Source organism: Rattus norvegicus, chromosome 19 (genome assembly GCF_021556685.1).
Source record: "Rattus norvegicus strain SHRSP/BbbUtx chromosome 19, alternate assembly SHRSP_T2T, whole genome shotgun sequence".
Lineage (NCBI taxonomy): Eukaryota > Metazoa > Chordata > Mammalia > Rodentia > Muridae > Rattus > Rattus norvegicus.
The window spans coordinates 36,040,499-36,064,064 of NC_141552.1; the positions used below are offsets into that span (position 1 = coordinate 36,040,499).

The 23,566-nt window shown below is 47.4% G+C and overlaps 1 protein-coding gene and 1 long non-coding RNA gene across 7 annotated transcripts in view; both read right to left on the reverse strand.

The window, feature by feature from the left end:
- The window catches only part of LOC147999372 (uncharacterized), a 267,261-nt gene that overhangs the window by 90,947 nt on the left and 152,748 nt on the right, over nucleotides 1-23,566 (reverse strand). The gene's annotated exons all lie outside the window — the stretch shown is intronic.
- Nucleotides 8,553-23,566, reverse strand: part of Gpt2 (glutamic--pyruvic transaminase 2) — a 33,127-nt gene continuing 18,113 nt past the window's right edge. For 3 of the 4 annotated variants that reach the window (XM_087594523.1, XM_087594522.1, XM_087594524.1), the window contains exons 7-12: nucleotides 19,559-19,638; nucleotides 17,350-17,486; nucleotides 16,106-16,280; nucleotides 14,345-14,500; nucleotides 12,603-12,715; nucleotides 8,558-10,715 (exon numbers count right to left, since the gene is read on the reverse strand). In XM_087594523.1, coding sequence (XP_087450649.1) covers nucleotides 10,625-10,715; nucleotides 12,603-12,715; nucleotides 14,345-14,500; nucleotides 16,106-16,280; nucleotides 17,350-17,486; nucleotides 19,559-19,638 — 752 coding nt within the window. In that variant the 3' untranslated portion in view covers nucleotides 8,558-10,624. 4 annotated transcript variants of the gene reach the window in all.

Below are 23,566 nucleotides of genomic sequence, written 5' to 3' on the forward strand. Positions count from 1 at the left end.
GTTTTATTCACTTCCTAGTGGACATTTGGAATACACTATTCAAACTGTAACTATGAACACAAGCAAGTTTGTGTGGGGTAAATTCATTTGGATACATAGCCAAGAGTAGAATTGGGTTGTTACAACATCTAAGAAACTGCCAAACTGGCTGTACCTTTTTTTGTTTTTTGTTTTTTTTTTTTTTTAAAAACGTTGATGTTCTGCCTCCACATATGAGGAGTGAGGGTGTCCTATCTGCTGGAACTGGAATTACAGTGTGAACTGCCATGTGGGTACAGGGATTTGAACCCTGGTCCTTTGGAAGAGTAGCTAGCTCTCTTAACCACTGAACCATCTTTCCAGCCCCCATCACTGTACCTCCTTACCTTTCTTCCAGTAGTGCAGGGACAGTTTTCATTTGACCCACATCTTTGGCAGCACATAACTTTGGTTACAGCCTCCCCAGTGGATAGAAAGCAGTTTTAATTTGTATTTCCCTGATGACTAATGTTCATGCATCCTTTCATGTGTGTAATTGGCTGTCTATGTGTCTGAATTACTTTATCCTTCATGTTCTAGAAACCTGCAGAGTCATCTCATAGTCATCTGCGTTAGGCGCCTGTTGGCTCTGATGATGGCTGTACCTTGTTTTTCAGGCTTTAGACACTTGAGAAATAGTCGTTTTGAGACTGGGTTTTGCTGATGTATCCTAGACTGTCTTTGAAGAAGTCAGGGCGGTCCTGTCTCAGCCTCCCAAGTGCTGGGATTAAAAAATGCACCACCCACTCCTGGCCCTGGTTCCAGTTCTTACCCTTCATTTCAACAATTCCTCTTGAAGTGTATACTTGGACTCCTACTCTTCTCAGTTAGACTGTTCTATATGTGTGTCCTATAGTTAGGTCCATAGGTTGCTTCAGTTCTGGAGTGTGGGCCTTGTGCATAGCTGCTCCTTAGATGTCCACTCTCCCTCCCCTGCAGACTGGGTAGCTCATGTCTCAATAGACTTGTTGAAAACAAACCAACCAACCAAAAATACACCAAAGAAAATCTAATAATGCACAGTATGGTATCAGTTATGTTCCTGGTGAGAAATGACCAATTTGTGAAGGTAAGTACCTTTCTTACAGCTAAGGTAGATCAGCCCCAGAACTGAGGAACAGATTGTGCTTGGTAAAATCTTCACCCTAACTTTCTGATTATCCTTGCACTGCCTGTACCTGTGTGTTTCTCTGTGTGAAAGAGCTCACCTCCCTGTCTTGGTTTCTACAGCCCCTTCATGAAGTAGGAGTCAATGTATCTAGGGATGTGTGAAGGTGGTGGATCCCGCCGGACGCATTCTACAAAGAGGAACTTGGTTGGAGAATGAAGTTCATGCCCCAGTAGCAAGCCACTTTTCATCTGCCTCAGAAAAACTCTTGCTTCTGTGGTGGCCTCAGGATGATGCTGTAACCCGTCTGGCAGAACTGACATCTTGTATCTCCATCTGAGGAAACAATGGATCCCCCAAGAAATGGGAATTACCCCCAGGAATGTCATGCTGGGGTAAGGACAGGGTGCCAGGTGGAGCTTGTTTCCTGGAAAGAGATTTCACACAGTTCTACAACCTGTTAGTCTCCTGACAGGTATGATAAGACTGAAGCCCAGACAACAAATGGGTCTGGAGTGGGCAGAACCACACCTTGACTGGAACTGCTTAAATGTGCAGATCCTTGGCCCTCTGTTTAAACTTTGATTTTACCTGAGGACCCTGAAGATGAGTGTCTTGAAGATGGACCTGGGGGTCTTGCTGAATCTCTTCATCCCATTCACAGTGTGGACACACTGAGTAAGTCTTTGTCTGTTTTCTACTTATTTTGGCTCTCTTTATTGGTTTATTGAGGATAAGTGGCCAGACTTGACTTGGGGCACAAGGGACAACCAAATCAATGATGCCAGGGTGTAGCTTCCTCGCTGGTTAAAAGGATTTCTGCTGCCACCCTCAGCAGCTTCCTTTCTTGACACATCTTTAGGCAGGAGACTATTTTGCAAGACTTAGCCATGGCTACCACCACCGTCGTCACCAACTGGTTTGGGGACGGACAGTAGCAAGAACAAGTTTCTCTTTAACTTTAAAATTAGCTGAGTATGTCCTGTGCAGGGCCTCTGAAATGCATGGCAGAGAGGGGCACCTATCAGCGTTCCACCTGACCAAAACAGTGATTTTGCCCATTGTGACTGTCCTCTTGATGGGATCTTAAGTAACTAAGAAACATACCTCATAGCCAGCATGTCTGTGGGCAATTCTGGAAGGGATTAAGGGAGAAGCTGTTTCTCCAGAGAAGGCAGCACGCTCTGGCAGTTGGCCTAGCTTTAAAGAGGCCGGAAAACCAGTGTTGCTTGTCTACCTGCCTTTACTTCTTGCTAAGTAGGTGTATCAATCCCACTGCTGACCCGACTGCCACCACCCTTAAGTGACATTGGAATCCAGCTTCAGAGTGAATTTAGAGCTGCAGGAATTAATCCTGCGTCCGATTGGACTGCTGAAGTACCCAGCTGTCTGGACTGAGGAGCTGGTGTGCTCTTGGCTTTCTTCAGCATGCAGCTGGCCGCTGTCGGCCTATTCAGTTCTAATCACACAAGCCAATCTAACACAGCTACACTCACACCATCAGCTCTCCTGTATGCACCCCAGTGGCACACAGGTCTTGGGCTTCCCAGCTCAGCTGTAGGTTATTAACCACGCCAGGTGTGGCTCCACGTTTCCAGTGTTGAGCTTCCTCGATTTTTTCACTTGCCATCCTACAAGACGGGAAAGAGAACTAGCTCTTATGTTCGTAAATTATTGTTTTATTTTGTGTTATATGGGTGTTTATTCTGAATATCTGCCTGTGTTAGAGAACATGCCTGGTGCCTATGTAGAAGTCAAAAGAGGGTGTTGGTTCCCCTGAAACTGGAGTTAGAGAGTGTTGTAAGACAGACTACAAATTTTCTAGACTGGTCATGGAACTCAGTGGCGGGGCACTTCCCTTGTATGAGTAAGACACTGGATTTGATCTGTAGCACCAAACACACAAGTAATCCTAGTGTCTAGAACATTGGCACAAAGTGAAATCCAAATGCTGACTGAAGTGTTTCATGCTCTTGGAATTAAATCTTAGATATGGCGGATCTGAAATAATGACCCAAAAACAAATTCTGAAAGAATATAGCCCTTTAATACAGGATTGGGAGAAAAGAAATTCTTTCTCCTTTCTGTGGCCTTGAACTTGCAAAGATTCTCTAGCCTTTGTTTCCTCCAGATTATAATTAGCTGCGATTATAGATTATAGGCAAGACAAGGGTTTTGTTTTTTCCAGATGGGTTTTTGCTGTGTTGCCCAAGCTGATCTCCAATGCCTGGAATCAAGTGATTGTCTCACTTCATCCCGGGCCTTGTCCCTTGTGCCATCCTGCCTGGCTCTCAAATATGGTTAAAATGGATAAAGTCCTGCAGTGCTGGGCACCAGCAGTTTTTTGTAACCTTTTTCTTCTAAACCATCAAGGCTCTCATGACATATTTGGCTTCTCAAACAAGTAATGGGTTGTACTTAAGTATAATTTTTAAATATGGAAAGCGGTGATATAACTCAGAACCAAACCCATAAAATGGGAATCTGTAGTTAATGGCATCTACTTAGGATAAATGAGGATACTGGCTGCAGAATTTGTAACTCGGACAAAGATTGAAGTAAGTCATGGAGGTCCAGAAGCTAATGGCCAATTCCAGATCACTGGTATTCAAAAACATCTCGACTCTTAGACCGTCTCACAGGTGGAGTGGATTGTGTAACAACCAAACACAAAGACACCACTTTGTTGGCCTGAGACTTCAACCTGAGGCCTAAAACTCTCCAGCTGTGAAAGCCACATAAACAGATGCTAAGATCTCAGCCCTGGTCAGTTAAGTCGCACACCTGAAGACGCTGACGTCAACCCATTATGTGATATCCAATTTGTACGAGAAATTATGAGCATGGGTCAGGGGTACAGGATGCATTCAGTCAAGGACAATGCTGTGTAGACAGCTGAGAAAATGTCAGCATTTATTAGTGAGATAGCCAAGTAAAAGCCCAGCACCAACCTTATGTGCCAAACCTGATATCACCAGGAGCTGAGTTCCTCTGTGGGCCACTGGCTGTAGCTGGATTGGAATCTTTAAATTTTGGCCTTTTCATGGTCACCTAAAGATTAATTCTAGGGTACATCAAGAAAACTGAGCCATTCCTTCTAAAGGTAGAACTTGCCCTGGCCCCTGGGGTCTCCAAACAACTCTTTGAGAAGAACATGGTAGGACAAAATGGCTGACTCCCATTCTTTTCGCACCCCTTAGTCCAGAGAGATACATCTTATAGCTGGAACTTCAAGTCTAGGTCCGCCCTGTGTGGTTCAACTGCACTTACGACATCCCTTCCCATAAGTCTTGGGCATTTGACTGCTTGGCTGCCAAGTTGGCAGTTAGCTGGGGAAGATTAGGAGTTGTGGCTTTGTGGAGGAAATAGATCACTGGGGGTCTTTCGAAGGACTCCTCCCCTTTTGAGTTAGCCCTCTCTGCTTCCTGTCTGTGGTTAGAGATGTGCATTCCCAGCTACCGCTACAGCCAATATGCCTGCTACTTGCTACCATGTTGCCCAGCCATCATAGAACTGCATTCCTATGGAACCATAAACCCTACATAACCCTCCCTTCTACAAGCTGCCTTGGTTGTATATCACAGCAACAGGAAAGTAAAGACAGCCGGCTTAATCCTGGACACCAGACACAATCTGGATCTTCAGTCCATGAATGACTATGTCTAAGCCAATTCACTGCAAAAGCCCTAATGCAGAAACAAGCTTTAGGGACTTCACTTCTTCCCATAGAAGAAAGGAAATTCAACTAAAGTTCAGATATTCATGATCATCAGGCAACACCAAGACTTCAGGGACAGAAAAGCAAACTCAACCGGCCACACTCCCGTCACTTCTTCAGAGACCCACACCTGTCTCAAATGCATTCCTTCACAGCTTCCTTCCCTTCCCTTAATTAACAGAATACCACAAATGACAGTTTGCTCAATACAAAAGCCCTCTAATGAGTCAGAATGCCTTTGCCAATGTTACGTTTCTCTTTATTCTTATACATTTTTAACAATATATTTTATGTATTCGTGTTTTGCCAGCATGTATGTGTGCCACATGCCTGCATGGTGCGCTAAGAGATCAAAAGAGGGTATCAGGTAGAACGGAACTAGAATTATGGATGGCTGTGAGCTGGCAACCAAATCCGGTCCTGTGCAAGCGTAGCAAGTCTTACCTGTTGAGCCATCTCTATTGTACTGTGCTTCCCTAAGTTTTTGTTTTGTTTTGAGACAGGGTTTCTCTGTGTAGCCTGTCTGTCCCAGCACTCGCTTTGTAGACTACGCTGGCCTTTGTCTCCCAGGGACTGTGGTTAAAGGTATGAGCCACCACTCCCTGGCTATTGTAATTTCTTTTTTTTTTTTATTAACTTGAGTATTTCTTATATACATTTCGAGTGTTATTCCCTTTCCCGATTTCCGGGCAAACATCCCCCTAATCCCTCCCCCTCCCCTTCTTTATAGGTGTTCCCCTCCCCATCCTCCCCCCATTGCCGCCCTCCCCCCAACAATCTAGTTCACTGGGGGTTCAGTCTTAGCAGGACCCAGGGCTTCCCCTTCCACTGGTGCTCTTACTAGGATATTCATTGCTACCTATGAGGTCAGAGTCCAGGGTCAGTCCATGTATAGTCTTTAGGTAGTGGCTTAGTCCCTGGAAGCTCTGGTTGCTTGGCATTGTTGTACATATGGGGTCTCGAGCCCCTTCAAGCTCTTCCAGTTCTTTCTCTGATTCCTTCAACGGGGGTCCTATTCTCAGTTCAGTGGTTTGCTGCTGGCATTCGCCTCTGTATTTGCTGTATTCTGGCTGTGTCTCTCAGGAGCAATCTACATCCTCAGCTGTGAATTCTTGAGACAGAGTTTCACTACATAGCATTCACTGGCCTGGAACTCACTATGTAGACCAGGCTGGCTTCAAATTCAGAGATTTGCCTGCCTCTGTCTCCTGAGTGCTGGGATTAAAGGTGTGCACCACCACATGGCCCTACGCTTGCTCCAGGGTAGGCACGTGGAACCAGGAATCAGATGACAACCTGTAGCAGTCAGCTCTCTTCCTATCATAGAGGTTCCAGGAAGCAAACCCACACTTTCAGACTTCATGACCATGAGCTTCACTGACGAAGCCACCTGGTCAGCCCCCAGGGTTACTTTCTGTTAACTGACAAGGACATTCTAAAACACAAGTATATCATGCACCAGTGATTAATATTTTGTTAGTACTAATCCATATACATTCTAAGACATAAGCCCAGTGACTAAAGCATGGAACCCATCTGAAGACATAATCTTGAATCATTGGAAATCCAAAGGTCTGGAGCTGGGTATGGTGCACACCCTCGAAACCCCAGTACCAGAGGGGAAGAGGCGAAGAACAGGACAAGTTCACACTCCTCATGTTCAGTGCCGTGGTTAATCCTGATTGGCGGTTGGTAGGGTTTGGAATCACTATGGCAATAAGCATTCGGTCATGCATGTGTTTGATCTTTGTTAGGTCATTTGAGAGAGGAAGACACACCCTTCTATGAGAAATCCCATTCTGTGGGCTGCGGTCCCGTGATGAATAAAAAGAGAAAGTGAGCACTCATCAGGGTGAACAGTTCCTCAAGATCTTGCCGCCCCGACTCCCTGCTACCTTGGACCGCGTGTACCCTCAAACTGTGAGCCCAATAAACTCTTCCTTCCTTAAGATGCCTTTTTCAAGGTGCTTTATGATGGCAAGTAGGAAAATACTACAACAAAAATAGTCATGAAGTAGGGCTGTTGCCATGATAAACCCAACCATGTAGTTCTTAACCTCTTTGGAAGTGGTTTGTTAGAGGAACTGGAAAAGTTTGAAGCTTTGGGCTACAAAAGCCTTTGAGTCCTTACTATAGGCAGAATTTAGTGGGTCTGGAGAATAACTCCAAGAGGAATGGGAGGACAGCAGAGGCCTGGTTCCTGCGGTTTCAGAGGGGAGCAGGATCCAGTGGGATCATTCATGGGATATTCTGGTATATAATCTGCCTGTCTTGAGAGTCTGGATCTGGTGGGATTTAAAGGCTTGCTGCCTCTGTCCCAGCCTCGGCTAATGACGCATGTCGTGGTGGGGAGTGCATGTCAGGGAAGAGAGGAGGGACCGGGGAGCAGGCAGATCTGAGTTCAAAGCCAGCCAGGACTACACAGACTGTCTTGATATTATCCCCCTCCTCGCATTTAGAATAGTATGTGCAGTTTCTCTTGTGTATTTAATACACTCAACTGTACGATGAAGTATAATTTACCCCCTAGACAGCTGGTGTGTGTTCCTATGTGGGTCCCTGTGAGAGAAGAGAACATTTCTCTGTCCACTTAGCTACCAACTAGCTCTCGCTCCAACAAGCAGCTCCCTGTTCAAGTCCAGCTCCAGGGGATGTGATGTCTCTGGCCTCCGTGAGCTCCCATACTCATGTGTGCACGCACGCACGCGCGCGCGCGCACACACACACACACACACACACACACACACATTCCTCCATCCCCAAGGTTTGTTGGCATATCATGGTCCCAACCCCTCTTCTATGGGGAGTATCTTCTGATTCAGTGTTTTCCTAACACCCATCCTCACTTCTGGACACAGCCCCTTCTTCCCCCGCAAAGCACCCTATCCTCACAAGCCATAAATGCTGACTCGGGAAAGGACACGTGGGACATGGCATTTTATATGTGCAGTGGGGCAAGGTAGCCTCTGCCAGAGAAAACACTAGAAAGGAGCCAGTTCCCCACAACTCACACAGGATAGTCAGTTTGTTTAAACTGTGTAGAGTGGGTTCTCAATGACTCCTTTGTATACTTCCTAGATTTTAATAAAGATAAAGGAAGCATAGTTTTAAAGAATTTTAAATTTGAAAGCATATTTCAAAAAGAATGTGGAATGGGAAACCTGGGTAAAACCAATACAGTGCCTTTATTGACACAACTTGACCCATGGCTACTCCAGGACCTATCTATCCCCGCCCCACCAGCCTCATGAAGACTCGGTCTCTTCTTTTTCACTGCCAGGAGAGAGCAGAAGTCCACATTAGTTTTAACATCCGTTAGAGTGGGGAATGGCAGCACACGCTCGTAATCCTGGTGTAGAATGTAAAGACAGGAGCCTCAGGAGTCCAAGCTCATCCTTAGCCTACACAGTGAGTTTAAAGTCAGCCTGGGGTACGTATGTTCTGTTACACCAGGCAGCCAGATAGTAAGATACCGTGTCAAAGAAAAACAGAAACAAAAGACCCACGGAGCTTCTCCAACTCAGCAACTCCCTTTCTTTGGGGTCAAACCCTAAGAAGAAGCCGTTGGTTGGAGTTTGTGATATTTAGGCACATTTACTGTTCAGGAACACATGTATTTATATATGTTCCTGTAAAACATTTATGCAAATATAAACTATTAAATATATGAGATATTAAAATATACGCACATATATGCACACACACACATTTAATTAGTGACATCCACTCAACTATTTATTGCTTCTGTAGTTGTTTTCAATTTTGTTGTGACAGGGTCTTACTATGTAAATCAGACAGGACTCAAACTCACAGACACCACTCAAACTCACAGACACCAGGCTGCCTCTGCCTCCCCGGTGCTGGGATTAAAGTGTGCCACCATACTCAGCCCCACGCAACTTTTAGATTTTATTGACCAAGCTGATCATGTTTTATTGTTCAGAGCCTCCCAGCAGGGCTATGACCAGGACCCACGCCAAGGAGGCTGGAAGAACTGATAATGATGAGTAGCAAAGGGCAGGCAGGCCTGTGCCTGCTCACATCCAAGTGGAAACAATGTCTCTGAGGTGGGGCTGTCCAGGTCCAGCCTGTTCAGGCTTCACAGCCACACCCACATGAGGGCTCTTGAGTGAGGCCGGCGTAGAAAAGGCATGGGAACAGAACCTGTAGAAAATCCCAACTACCATAACCAGCATTCATTCCTACTTGAAGTTAATCTCTTAGAACAGCTAAAACTTTTATTTAAAAAGCAAATCAAGCGTATTTATCATCTTAAAAAAAAACATGTAAACATTTGCAAAATTTGGAGGATTGTCCATAGTCTGAAGACACTTATAAAAATTATTGGACTCGTTAGGCCTATAAATACTAAACTCTTCCACCTCCACCCCCCCACCCCCCATGAAAAAAGCCAATTGTTACAAAAATATAAAAAATATACTAGCCTCTAGTTAACCTTTCATGGAAGAATCTCAGAACTCCGGAGCACATCTGGATCAAATGCCCAGCAAGCATACATGCTAGCTTTTCGGCTTTAAAGGAAAAGTTATAGAGCATTGCATCCTGTTGTGGATGTGGCTGTTTCCTCCACAGTAAGGTGCCTCTCGCTTGCCCGTGAGTGTTAACAACTTGAAGTTCTTTTTCTCAGTTGCGCCCCCTGCAGTGTGGGATTCTAGGGCAGGAGGCTGTTTCCATTCTTGTGCTACTTCCTTCTCTCTCTGGCTCCTTAAGCTCCCCTGGGTACCCAGACTCCTGAGCTGGAGTCCCGCACTCTCACTGAAGGACAGGGACGGTTAAGAGATGGAGAGGAAAACCTGGCCTGGCTTTCCCTGTAGCACCAATGTCCTGGGTGTGCACACGGCCCACCCAGGTGTGCTAATTCAAGGAATACACTTGATTGGTGGCTGCTACCTTGTGACCCACAGGGATGGCCGATGATATAAGCTGCTGTCCTCTGATCAGGGAGGGAGGCAGGAAACTGATGTGACGAGAACACGGAATCAGATTGCATGTGCTCCTTCTTGGCAGCCAGTGTAACCAGGCACCATGATCCGTTAGTTACGGACGAACCAGAGTCAGTTTGAAACAGTTAAAAAACCTTCAGGGCCTTGTGAAAGGATCCATTTTCAGTCCTTGCTTATCTCGGCTGCCACCAGCAGAGGGCAATGGTGTGCATAAAGGCTCAGCCAAACCTGGAGAAAACTGCTGTAGGGTAAGCCAGTGTAATCTAACCTGGTCTCTGATGAGCCCTGTCCTACTACTGACTTCCATGTTGTCTGTGCTGTGCTACAGCTTTCTCTGAGTCCTCACTAGACTTGCAGGTTTACTGTCCAAAACGCTGCGCTGCCACACTGGTAAGGGTTTTATTTCACAGATCTCACTGTTGGTTTCTGGAACCCAGCCCTTATCATGTTAAGTCACGTATTTCCCAACACCTGCTTGTTTCTCCAGATCTGAAATATCTCATTTCAATGTAGCCTGGCTGCTTAAAACCCAAAAGAACTTTCCAAACAGAACAGCAAGTCAGAGAATCTCAATTACATCTGCCAAGCAGGTTGACTACTTTGGTGGCATTTTAAAAAAAAAAAAAAAAACAGGGCCCGGGAGACATTGCAAAATCACTGTTTGCTCAGAAGAACTCTCGAACATCAAGGCACAAAGAAAGAAGTCTCCTTGGAAAATGATGATGAACAGGGTTGGTGACCTGCATGAGGTCTGAGGCAGAGTCCATGAGGAAGGCCTGGGTGGTATTGGGGTCTCTCTCTGGTGCAGAGGCATCCTCATGAGTACTTCTCCAGGAACTTCAGGTGAAAATCTTTCACCTTGTGGAGTACTGTCTTCAGTTTCTCCACTGGAGGGAGAATTGTCATTCTGTCAGGAAAGAGAATGACATCAGCCTGGCTCTTCACAGGTTCACAATATCCCTTGCTGGGTGGAGCCAAGTTGGGGAGGGAGAGCTCTGTGTGGAAAACAGTGACCCTACCTCAGCTGCTTTGATAGCTCAAGGCCCTGGAGGGTGCCTAACACTTGTGAAACTGCAGTCTCCTTACCCTCGGGAAGCCCCAAGCCTGAGCAATCCTCCTGCCTCAGCCTCCAGCAGGCTGGAAATACTGACACATAGCACAATAGTAGTTTATACACAGGCATATCTCTACTACAGTCAGACCTGTCTACTAAAGCAATTAACCAGGGTTTGAGTCACCAAATGTACTTTTCATTACCACAGAAGGCCGCACCATGGTTTTGTTGTGGTGATTATATATTTATTTTTAAGACAGCTGTCCTAGAACTTGCTATGTAGACCAGACTGACTTTGAATTCACAAAGATCTGCCTGCCTCTGCCCCTTTTCTCCTCTTGTTTTATAAAACGGGGTTTCATATGGCACTAGCCGATCTGGAACTCAGCCTGTTGCTCCAGCTGGCCTTGAGGTCACAGTAATCCTTCTGCCTCAGCTTCTTAATGTGCTCGCAGAACAGGCACGCCCCACCACATATGGCTCCAGCAGCACATTTTGACTAGAGACCTTTCTAGAAATAGGACTTTTTTTTTTCTTACTGTTTTGTGGTGCTAGGGATTGAATTTAGGGCTTCATGCATGCCAGGCAAGTGGTCAAACTATAGGATAAACCTAGAACATGACTCTTAACTTCCTTTCAAAAACTGAACCTCTGTGTGTGTGTGTGTGTGTGTGTGTGTGTGTGTGTGTACGCACGCAGGCACATATGTGTATGTCCCAGTATTCAGTTTCTAACAGTAAGTCAATCTCAAATCACAGGTTCACTTCAAAGACATTTCCAGTTCCCACAAAAAAAGTAACCTCTCCCTCCAGCCCTGACAACAGTCTTCCCAACACAACCATACTCTTGGTGACGTGCTGGGCATGGAATATCAGGACCTCACCCTCGTCCTGTGACCTGCTACGGGGCCACACTGCCACCCCAGCTCTCCATTGTAGGTGGAGCATGAGACACAGCAGACAACACAGCCAAAGGCGAAAGGGCCGGTAGGCAGTGAGTCCATCTCAGGACACAACCCATAGCTTCGAGTGTGCGAAGACTTGGCTCTAGCTGTCAGCTGCTCATGACAATTCTATTATTAGCATCTGCTACAAGAGACACAGGGGCTGTGAAGAAATAACCATGTTCTGAACAGAGATGGCCTAACAACTCTGGGAATCCGTGTGTCCATCTGTATGAAGCTGGACAAGGCATGGCTGTGAACAAACGGCCTCCCAGTTTGTGGGCCTAATTCTGTCTCAGTGTAGTACCGTAAGAGGCTTTGGGGCCCATAGCATGGCCAAGGAGCCACAGAGCACCTGTTCTGTGCCAGGCTGACCTGGTTGGTTTTTCTGTCAACTTGACACAAGTGGGAAGAATTTCACTCAAGAAAAGAACTCCAACCAACTGATTCCCCTATGAACAAGTTTGTAGGGGCCTTTTCTTGATTAGTGACTGACGTGGGAGGACCTGGGCCACCATAGGTGGTGCCACCCCGGACAGAAATCTACCTAAGGCACTGGCTTTGTCCTGTGCATTTAGAAGCACAGAATGTGAGAAGGACAGGAAGCAGCAGAGAGACGGGGCAGTCGCGGAATACTTAGAGAGGCTGTGAAGCACCCCCGTTCTCCTTATTTTCTGACAGAGGGTCTGAGCTTGCCATGATGGGAGACACTCAAGGAGGAGAGGCTCAGACCCTGCAGTCTCTAAAGCAAGAACCCAAGGGACCAACACCACCCACCCCCAGAGAGAACATCATACCTGAAGTGGTAGGTGCCTTCTCGCTGTCCAAAGCCACTGCCAGGCACGACACAGATGCCAGTTTCTTCCAGGAGTTTCATGCAGTAAAACATATCTGGAGCCATTTTATGGGACTATGGGAAGAGAACAGAACTTGAGACTCGTGCCTGGCTGTCTCGAGACTGGCACTCATTAAAAAAAACCAAACCAAAAACGAGCTGGTTTTGGTTCACACCTATAATCACAGCACTTGAGAAGCTTAAACAAAAAGAGTGCCTTGAATTCAGGGCCAGTCTGAGCTACCCAGTGGGGTCTTGCCTGGGCTATAAATATAAAGAAAGACTCCACTTGGGGTGGAGAGATCAAAGCCAGACAGAACCAAAATGCTGAGCACTGGTGCCTCTTTTCGGGCAGGACTCCCAGGAAGCTGGTTCTGGGACCCGGACATTTGAGGCTACGGTTGGACGCTCCTGATCTTCATTCAAGGGTTCCCCATCCCCATCCCAGTAACTGTTCAACAGGCACTGATGTGGATGCCTAGGAGCCAAGTCAGGAAAGGATCTGAAAACAGGGCCCTGGATCTAAATCCAGTAGTGGCTTTCAGGGGACAAGCCTTGGAGCCACAGCTAATGATGGCTAAGAAAGCTGACCCGATTGGATTGAAAAGCCTTGGGTATTAGGGAGGCACACTTCTCAACATGTGGCTGAAGGCCTTTCCAGAAGAAAATATGGAGAACGAGCCCCTCTGCTAGGATATAAGGAGAAGGACAACCTGCACTGGCTTCCCCTGCCTCAGCCTCAAGTGACTCATGCCTTCCCACCCATAAACCAGGGAGCCAAAGGAAATTGCTTTCCCCTTACATTGTACCTTGTCAGGTGTCTGGTCACAGCAATGAAAACAGCATCGAATGGAGTGGGTTATAAAAAAAGTCTCTGAGGGATCTCAGCTCTGGCACGGGGAGTCTGATTCTGGGCATCTAGGGTGGGCCTGGATCCCTATGTCTAACAAGGTCTTCAGGTACTGCAGGGTAGGATGAAATGCTACTGTCAGACACATCACTTTCCCTTGAGCTTCAGAGGAAGGTCTGCAATAGCATATGAGGACTTGGAGGCGCAGGCTCTCGGTTCCCCAAAGACTCAGTAAACCAACCCCAAGGCATCCACTGTGAATATCCAGGTTCAGGAATCACTGCTGCAGAAGGCAGTGGCGGGGAGGTGAGGACTGTCATGGCTTCTCCAAGTATCACACCCCACTTGGGTCCTGCCCTTCAGAGTCAGTATGTGTTGCTGTTTTAATGGTTTTTATATGTATTTTATGTGTATGAGTGTTTCGCCTGCTCATGGGCCTCTGTCCTGTCATATGCATGCCTGGTGTCTTTGGAAATAGGGTAAGGGCTTGGTTCCCCTAGAACCGGAGTTGTGATGGCTGTGAGTGAGCAGGTAGATAGATGCTGAAGACCAGACTCAGACCTTCTGTGAGCGGCAAGCGTAAGCAGCTGAGCTATGCCTCCACCCCAAGAGTAGCACGTGGAGGTCCACCCGGGGCTCTCACTTGGGATCAGCCCCTTGCTCTCTCTGCTGCTACCACACTCTCTGCAGCTGGGGCTCTAAGAAGCTGTTCACTTAATGAACTGCATCTGTCCAGGAGGCCCATGGAGTTCAGAACTCCTACACTCAGCACCGTGGCTCGCCAAAGCAAAAGGCCAACCACGTGGGAGAGAGCTCAAGTGAATTCAGGAAGACAGCCAGCCCTCCGCTCTGACCTGAGCTGCCTCCACGGCCTTGGCAGGGATGAGAATCCGAGGGAATGCATACATGGCTCCTTGCAAGGGGTTGCACTGGATCCCCGGGACTTGGTTAAACAGATCTTCTGTCAGCTTTGCTTTTTTGGCCAGATTACCAAGGACGGATTCTTTTTCCTGAGGATAACAGAAAGCACAGGTATCGGTGATTCTAGACGAGGCTACGAACGCTGCTCTTTGTGAACAGTTGACAGCTGAGCTGCATGTAACAAACTGCAAACAGGCAGGGGAAGGAAGTAGGCGTGGACACACGGACAGGTCTTTCTGCATGGATTTCTTTTTAATCTATCAGTCCGAATGGCCCTGGCCCTGGGTGGAAAACCCTAGAAACACTTCTGTGAGAGTCACGAGTCCCCTGGAGACCAGCCCCATCACGTCATCTGGGGATTATCCCTTTGTATTCTCAGTCAGGGTGGTGTACATGGACACAGACTCGGTTGGGCAGGGCGGAGTCAGCAACGGTCCCAGAGCTGGACAAGCATCCAGAGCTAGAGCAGAACCAATCGGGATTTCTGCAAGTGCTGTTGTTCAGAGGGACAAGGTAAGGGCCGAGGACGAGAAGACAGACAAAATGTGGTACAGCCATGCAATGATATACAGCCCAGCCTTCAATCCCAAAGCGGGCAGGCCTCCACAGGGATAACCCAGAGCACACTGCGCCAAGTGGAATAAGCCAGTCACAGAAGAACACACATTGTATAATTCCACCTACACATATATGTCTTAGGGGAATCCATGGGGACAGAGTAGAATGCTGGCTGCATTCTACTGGGGAAAGGGGAGGGTGGAGAACTATGCATTTACTAGGTAGGTCTCAAGGGTCAACCAGGGATAAAAGTTCTTGAGATGGATGAGATGGGAGAGGGTCGTATAACAATCTGAATGGCTTTCCTTAAAGAAACAGGTCTGTCTATCTGTCTGCCTGCCTGCCTGTCTGTCAGTCTAGACAGGGTCTTTCTGAATAGCCCTGGCTGTCATGGAACTTAACTATATAAACCAGGCTGACCGCAGACTCACAGGTTCTCCACCCTCTGCCTCCCACGGCAGGATAAGTGTAAGTTTAGTCGTTTGAATTTTACTACAAAAAAAGGAGAAGGAGGGGTAAGAGAGGAGGGGAAGTGCGGTTAGGTACGCCTGTAATCCTAGCCTTTAGGAGGCTGAAGCAGGAGGTTGGCTTGAATTAAACAGTTTGGCTATGAAACCCTGTGTCTAAAAACAAAAACAAACAAACAAATAAGCCAACCTCTCCCTATGCCCCCCACCCCCACAAGGGAGGGGGGAGAGGGGGGAGCTCATACAATCTGGGAACTGACATTTAGATTCTACAATCTAAAATGGTTTTGTTGTGATTTTTTTTACATTGATGCTGTGACACCTAGTTACTTCCCCTCCTTTTCAGGTTAGGATCCCCACAAGACGGGGCTCTCCTCCTGGGTTCCTGCCACGTAGGAAGCTCGCAGTGAGAAAGAAGAGTCCACTCGCTCCCACAGGAAGTCTTCCCACCTCCAAACTGCCGCCTCTCGGTTGCTTCTCTAGACTTTACTCATGACAGTGGCTCAGGAGAGTGACTTTGTAGCATTACCTGTTCACAGTGCCCCTGGAAAGACGGCCATGGATGGACACACCCAGACACACCACCGGGAGCTGGCCACATGGAGTGGTGGCTGTTCCTTTACCATGGCCCTGACAACAGCAGGCAGTACACAGGCCAGACGGACTTACCCTGGTGAATTGCTCAAAGGACTCCTCTCCTGGCACCGGTGGATTCACAACAATGTCCATCGCGGCCTGTCCAGACACTGGCGGACAGAGGCGGACCGAGAGGAGCTTAACCAGCTGGCCTTTGATCTCGGGGTGCAAATTGATCACCTCCATGTAGCCTCCTCTGTAGCCGCATCTGGGGAGTTGAGGAGAAGGAACACGCATGTCAGTTATAGGAAGACCTCACAAGTGCAGTTTGGACACCAGATCTCTAACACCACACCCTCGTCTCCCAGCCCGAAGCTGTAGCAGAGTTCTCGCCAGTGTTGGGTGAACAGGTAATGCTACAAAGTCACTCTCCTGCAGGAAGAGCAAGCACTCTCTTTTTCCCTTCCTGCTTCCTGGAAAGTAGAGAGTCCCTATCCTAGAGACCAGTGGGTCCTGTATGCTGAGGACGCTGACTCACAAGCCAGTCCTTGAAGGATCTCAAGGAGCCCAGCTGTGCCTTCCTGTGCCTTAGAACCATTATGTCAAAGAAAAAGATACACTGTCACTCTTTTTGAGCCTTTGTACTTTCAGGCCATTTTGTTATAGCTGCTTTCCCTGAAACCTAACTCATACACTTAATTTACACTGAATTAAGCCAAGAACAACGTAAGGAGGCAGCCCCCTTGACCTAACCAAAACATTTCTTTAGATTTCATATGCTGTTCCTTCTGCCTAGAATGTTCTCCCAGATGTCTTCCTTCTTCCAACTCCTACCTCTTGTCTGACCTCAGTTCTCCACCCGCCACATGGCTTTCCTGTTTACCTAGTTCTTCACACCCTGGTAACATACTGTCTTTGTGATGGCAAGGTCCTCAGTGCTGCAAACTCAGGGTAAGTGCTTAGTAAATACTAGTAACAAATATGGGCCCCAAACTAGCCCTCTGGTCTATAATTGCCCCAGCCCTGCACACAGAGCTCAGTACTTATCCAACTTCTCTTTGCATGGACCCACAGACTTCAGGCAGTGTTAGAGCAGAAGGTTCCAGGCTTAGAGCTGCTCTGGGAAGCTGTTTTCATTCCCATCACTTATCCACAGTCTGGTTTCTTTTGAGCATTTCCCTTGAACCTCTGCGCACAGATTATACCACTAGATTTGTCTGAGAGATGCAGCCTGTCTCCTCCTGATTCCTACACCAGCAGCAAGCGAGGAAAGCTGCTTTCTAACCATGTGGGCGGACCACAGGTAGAGCAGCAGAAAAGAATAGCAGCCCACATACTCGCCCATGTAGCCCTTGGAGGTGGAGTGGAAGGAGGCAAGCTCCACATTACTCGAGTACTCAGGCCCCATCTGGTAAAGCACTTTCTTAAAGGAGTGGAATCTGCAGTCCGGAGAGTACACGTTGTCCTGGTATACCTGCAGGGGAACAGGACAGTTGTGATGAGTCCTTCTGGAAGGCCTGAAGGGAGGTATGTAGGTACAGAGTTAGCCCGTGAGGGGAAGGTCACAAAGTTTAGCCTTGGACAAACCAGCCAGTCCCACTTCCAATACTATTCCTACACATAAGCCAGAGTGTGCCTGAAGGAACCTTCTAGAACAAGCAAGGGAAAGCCTCAGACTGGATCCTAAGACAGCCTAGGAGCTTCCCTGACTTCTACATTTACCTGTCCCCAGTCCTGTCTAACAAACGCATCAGGCCAACGGTGACACCAGGGACTCCCATGCTTCTGAGCAAACTTTTCTCCTAAAGCATTGTTTGTTCCTCTATTAGTGGGAGCAGCTTCCGGTCCTCCACCCTCTGTTCTGGAGTGAACTCTGTGGGGTGTCTTTTATGCCACTTGCCAGGTTTGTCTCCACTCTCTCTGCCAGGGCGCACCCCCTCACTTCCCTGTCTCTAGATCTGGCACACACAGCCTAGAAACACCACCCTGCCTGTTCCACACTCAGGGAAGCTGGGTGTCTGGATCAGTGGGGCAGTCAGAGAGAGGCCTGCCCTCCTCCCAGACAGTCAGTGCACCTTCAGAAGGAAGCCCCAGGTCTCACCACTGCTGCCTCCGTTTACTTTTTTTTGTTTTGTTTTGTTTTTTAGTTTAGAAAGTAAGGTTTTTAGATCCATGATTACTTATGGCAATTTAAATGTGGTAACAGAGCAGGGTGCTTAAAGAGAAAGGAAAAGATAATTCTAGAAACCGCAACTAACCAGAAAACATCTGAAATGAAGGGAATGTGTCAATGGACTATGAAGAACTTGCCGTTTCTATCAGACAAAGAATGGGAAGCCCAGGCCTCATGATTGGCATTCGAGAAGTTACACTTACAGACCCGAGATCGTCCCAGGCTCACACATTGCTGGAGAGTATATGAGAGAGAAGACAGGAACGACCAAGAGGTAGGAAACTGCGCGTTACCAGTGGCTTCAGCCTCTTCCCCCACAGGGCAGCTACACCCGACACACACCCCTCTTAGGTAGGAAACCAGGTTATTTCCTTCAGGGAAAACCCTCCCTGGCTCTCCAGGTGAAGTTTGGGAAGGGCAGAGCAGAAAACTTGCATCTGGTGGTGGTGTGGGGGGGTGTCAATTTGCATATTGCAATCCCAGGGTACAGTGGTTGACTCAATAATTGTGGTGGAGTTGAACCAATGATGTTGTAAACTTGTTGGAACTACAAGGACAAAAGGCTGCTTTCAAGGCTGGGAAGATAGTCCATGTATGAGGCCAACTTATAGAGATGAAAGGGGAAGGACCTGGAAGTCACAGTTTGAGTCCAGGCTCCCACTATATATACCTGTGACATCATCATCATCATCATCATCATCACCACCACCACCATCATCATCACCATCACCATCGCTTCTTCCTCCTCCAAGTTTAAAGTAATCTGTTACAGTTCTGAAATTTAACTGAGTGTGGTGGCTGACACCTATAGTTTTAACATTGTAAGACTAATGCAGGAGGATTGCTGTGAATTTAAAGCCAGCCTAGGCTATACATTAAGTGCTAGGGTAGCCTGGGTTACATAGCGAATTCTTAGCCTCCCATGTATAAGGAGAATGTGTGTGTGTTTGTGCATGTGTGTCCACAACTAGAGTCCAAACCAACAGGGAGCTAATTTATGTCCCAAATTCATAAGTTAAGAATGGACATCCTCGGGCTGGAGAGATGGCTCAGCGGTTAAGAGCACTGACTGCCCTTCCAGAGGTCCTGAGTTCAATTCCCAGCAACCACATGGTGGCTCACAACCATCTGCAATAGGATCTGATGCCTCTTCTGGTGTGTCTGAAGATGGCTACAGTGTAGTCATAACAAAAAAGAATAAATAAATTAAAAAACGAGAGGACGAACATCCTCACCTTTGCTTGGCCAGAATCACTCTGCCTAGAAAGTTCTCCCTGGCTACAGAATAATCAGACCTGGATTCTCCCCCATACAAGAGGGCTCGCCCCCGCCCTCTCTGAACTTACCCCACCAATCTCTGGGACTGCTCTTACCTCGTCAGCCAGGAGAAAAAGCTTCTCTTCCCAGGCAAAGTGAATCACATCTTCTATGCACTTTCTGCTTTGTACCTGGCCTACAAAATCCCCAAGAAAACCAAATTGTAGGTTGTAATGCTATGTAAGTTGTCCCCAAGTAATACTCCACCCAGGTCATGTGGGTATCCTAAGTTCCCAGAAGGTCCCAGGCACTACCCTCCTACTTTGTCATCGTGGCAGCGAAGCCCAGCCCCACTCTGTCCAACTCAATGAAATCAGCCATGGGGAAGGAGGGCCTTTCACACCTAACGTTTTCATTGTCCTCTTGGCTGAGGTGTACACATGTGTGCGTGATGTGTGCCTTCTCTAGGACAGGAAGGTGTGGAAGTGTCACAGTGGGCAGGGAAATAAAACTGAAGGAGTGGAGTTCATTGGGTCCCTACCGCTCCTAGACTACGCACCAGCAGCACAGTGCAGAAAACTGTACTGGTTGATATGGTAACTGAGCTGGAGTTACTGAACAAAATCTGTGGGTGTCCTCCCAGAAAGGCAGATGCACACGCCCACAAGCAAGTGACATGCTAATCCCAGTTCATCATCCACCCTGAGAGCCAGCGAATGCTCAAAGCAGGACTTGTAGAACACTGAATGAATGAAAGAGTCAGGCTAGTACCTCTGGCCAGGCCAGCTGCTTTTGCAGCTGGCACCACTAGGAACCCTGAGGGAAGACACTGCCGTTCCTGGCTTCCTTCAGGACCTGCCTCAACACCGGCAGGGAAGACACACCCATTACCCATGTCAGAGAACAGTTTCAAACAAGTCAGCAGCCTGCAGGCACACCACTGGGGCAGAGAGCAAAGGGTAAGAGAAGGTGGGAGTGGAAACCCCCACCCCCACGCCCGTGTTTTCCTCTGGCTTTGAGTGTGACACCAGGAAGTTCTGGCGTGCTCAGTCGGGCTCACTGATTTCTTGATTGTGTGTACAGCATGCATGTATGATATGCCTATATACACAAATAACACATACACATGGATAATTTCTGCATGTATAGACATCAAAATGGAGAAAAGTATATAGAATGTTACCTTTTGGCTAAAAAATAGTTTATATATTTATCTACAGAATGATATGAAAAATGTCTATAAAAATATAAGTGTATCGTAAAATGAGTCAATCGAGATTTTCACCTTCTTAAGAGAAATTAAGCCAATTTCTTAAGTAAGAGACTGAAATTTCTTTGGCCATCAAGCACACACCACTCTTTATAAGAAGCAAGCTCAGGGCTCTGGGACTCCAGCACAGTGGCAGGCCTTGGTTTCTACACGGAACCAGCACTAACCAGCACTACTCTTGCAGACAGGGGCTCGCCAGTTTATGGGTAGATGCAGCCTGCAAACCCTTCGTGGGGTCTCCTAACTAAATCTGCTTGAATACAAGCACAATGTGAGCACTGAATATACAAAAACATGTTCACAAAATGCAAAGGGGTCACAAAGAGGAACAGAAGGACCAGAGTCTTGAAAAGGTTTCATCCTGGTGGAGGAAAAGGGTGGGAAAGATACAAAAATTCCACTGCTAGACACGATGCACACTTGAAGATAAAGAGCTTATGTTTACCCAGGGCTTGGGACTGCGATTGTTGCACACTAAGACACCAAAGAGCAAAACGCAAACAGTTGTGAGAATAGGAGGAAGTCATATATGGCTTTACAGGGGCCAGGCCCAAAAAGCTAGAGAGAGGTGCCTAAAGGCCAAACCAGAAGAAGGGTCTAAGGAATTCCCTATAAACTGACAGAAACATCTGTGATTACACCTCCTCTCCCCTGTAACATATACCACAGCTCCTGAGGACACCCCAGCAGGAAATAAGAGAAATGGCCCTGGCCTAACCCCCAGGTGTAGTGACACACACCCAAGCACCTGGTGTGCTGAAGCAGGAGGGTTGCAAGTTCGAGGCCAGCCTAAGGAGGACTGGTAAAGGAATAAGTAAAAGAACTGTCTTATCAGAGTGCTAGTGGTTTGACTTGTTCAGAAATGGGTCAGTGAGTTCCTGGCCTAGGACACTCAGTGGGATCACAGAAGGTTTCACCTGGCGAGCAATGGCTGAAGGCCCTCTAAGGACAGATTCTAAGAAGGACTCCAACTCAGAGGACAGTGGAGCTGAGAAACAAACACAATAGTGTTGACTCAGGTTACTGCTTTATGCCAGAGTCCAGAGCTCCGCCATACAGCTGTTCACCCTGACTTAACATCCCAAGCTTCTTTGACATCTTTTAGCCAAGCTGACTGTGGTATGTGGTTGGGAAGTTTCCACTTCCTGCCACCCCTCTTCTAGTCGCTGACTAGCTGCCATTCAGTCAGGCCCCAGAAAGCAAGGAAAGACAGTGCCCATTCATAAGTTACTCTCATAAGAATTACTTATGAGGCCAGACATGATGACGCACACCTTTAGTTCCAGCCCTTGGGAGGCAGAGGCAGGCAGATGTCTGTGAGTTCAAGACCAGCCTGGTCTACATAGTAAGTTCCAGGAAGGTCAGAGCTATATAGTGAGACCCAGTCTCAGAGAGAGAGAGAGACAGAGACAGAGAGACAGAGAGACAGAGAGACAAACAGAGAGAGAGAGAGACAGACAGAGACAGAGACAGAAAAAGACAGAGAGACAGACAGACAGAGACAGACAGACAGAGACAGACAGACAGAGACAGACAGACACACAGACAGACAGACAGACACAGAGACAGAATGTTACTTATAATAATATACAGTCATAGGATCTCTTTACTTAGAGAAGGAGGTATGTTCTCCAAGGCAGCTAGGTAAAAGGTTTAATATAAACACTGGAGTAGAAAACCCTGACTAAAAGACAAGCCAGCGGCACACGCCTGTAATCCCAGCACTCAGAGCCTGGAGGAGGACTGCTGTGAGGCTGAGGCCTGCTCGGATGACATAGCAAGTATGAAACCGGACAGGAACACAGTCTCCAAAGACACAAACAAAAAAGGACTGACTCAACAGCCGACTCAGCACACAAATGCTACAGGACTTGCTGTTCCAAGGGTGGCCCTGGGATCAGCAGAAATGTCATCTTGGACCTCGTATACCTGCCAATTCTCCAGCCCTAGCCCAGTCATTAAGATGTCGGTGAACACAGCCTGCACTTTTCACTTTAACAAGCTAAAAGTTTAGGAGCCACAGTCCTCAAGAAGTGGTTCTCGCCGGCCGTGCCGTCTGGACTAGTCTGTGAGGTTTTCAAAGCTCGCCTTGTGACGCCGATACTCAGAGCAATCGAGAACACAGTGCTGTGTCACTCCCCTGAACTGCGTCGTGGGCAGAACGTCATCGTCCCCACCACCACTGAGGCACTGGAGTGCACACACAGTGTGCACACGGCGTATCTGCGTCAGTTGCACCCAGGAATTAAAAGGGCTGTTTTCAGCAGACTGAAGCATCATTTCGCATTTCAGAGCAGCAGATTCCACAATCAGCTCTAATGTATTCTGGCCTCAATTCAATTTAGCTCAACAAAGGAGAAAGGAGTTCTTGCTCTCTGATGCAAAGAGCCCTGGAGACACATGAGCCAGCAGCTGGGGAGTTCATAACAGGCAGGGCCGTATACTTTTTTCTCTCTCTAAAGAAAGATATACAAAATTTGGGTACTTTCCAATTTTCTCCTCAAAGGAAAAGCCACACTCCATACCCCAGCATTCTGAATCCAGTTGAGAAACAAGAAAGAGTTTCTCCGGTTGAGAAATAAGTCAATGACCTTAGACTGAGGTGAGCAGTGGTAGTCTATGTGAATAAGCCTTAGGGAGATGAGTCTTTACAACTGGAGGTAAAATATGAAAAAGAACAGGTCCCATCAGTAATACAGCCTTGCTCAAAACAAAAACCAAAAAAAAGGTGCCTGCTTCTTTCTCCTGAGATGGCCTTAGGCGAGTCTCACAGACGTTAGCAAATCTGGAGTGAACTGGGAAACTGGAGGAGAGAAAACCTTGCGTAACTTGCACCAGTCACTCTGAGCCCCTA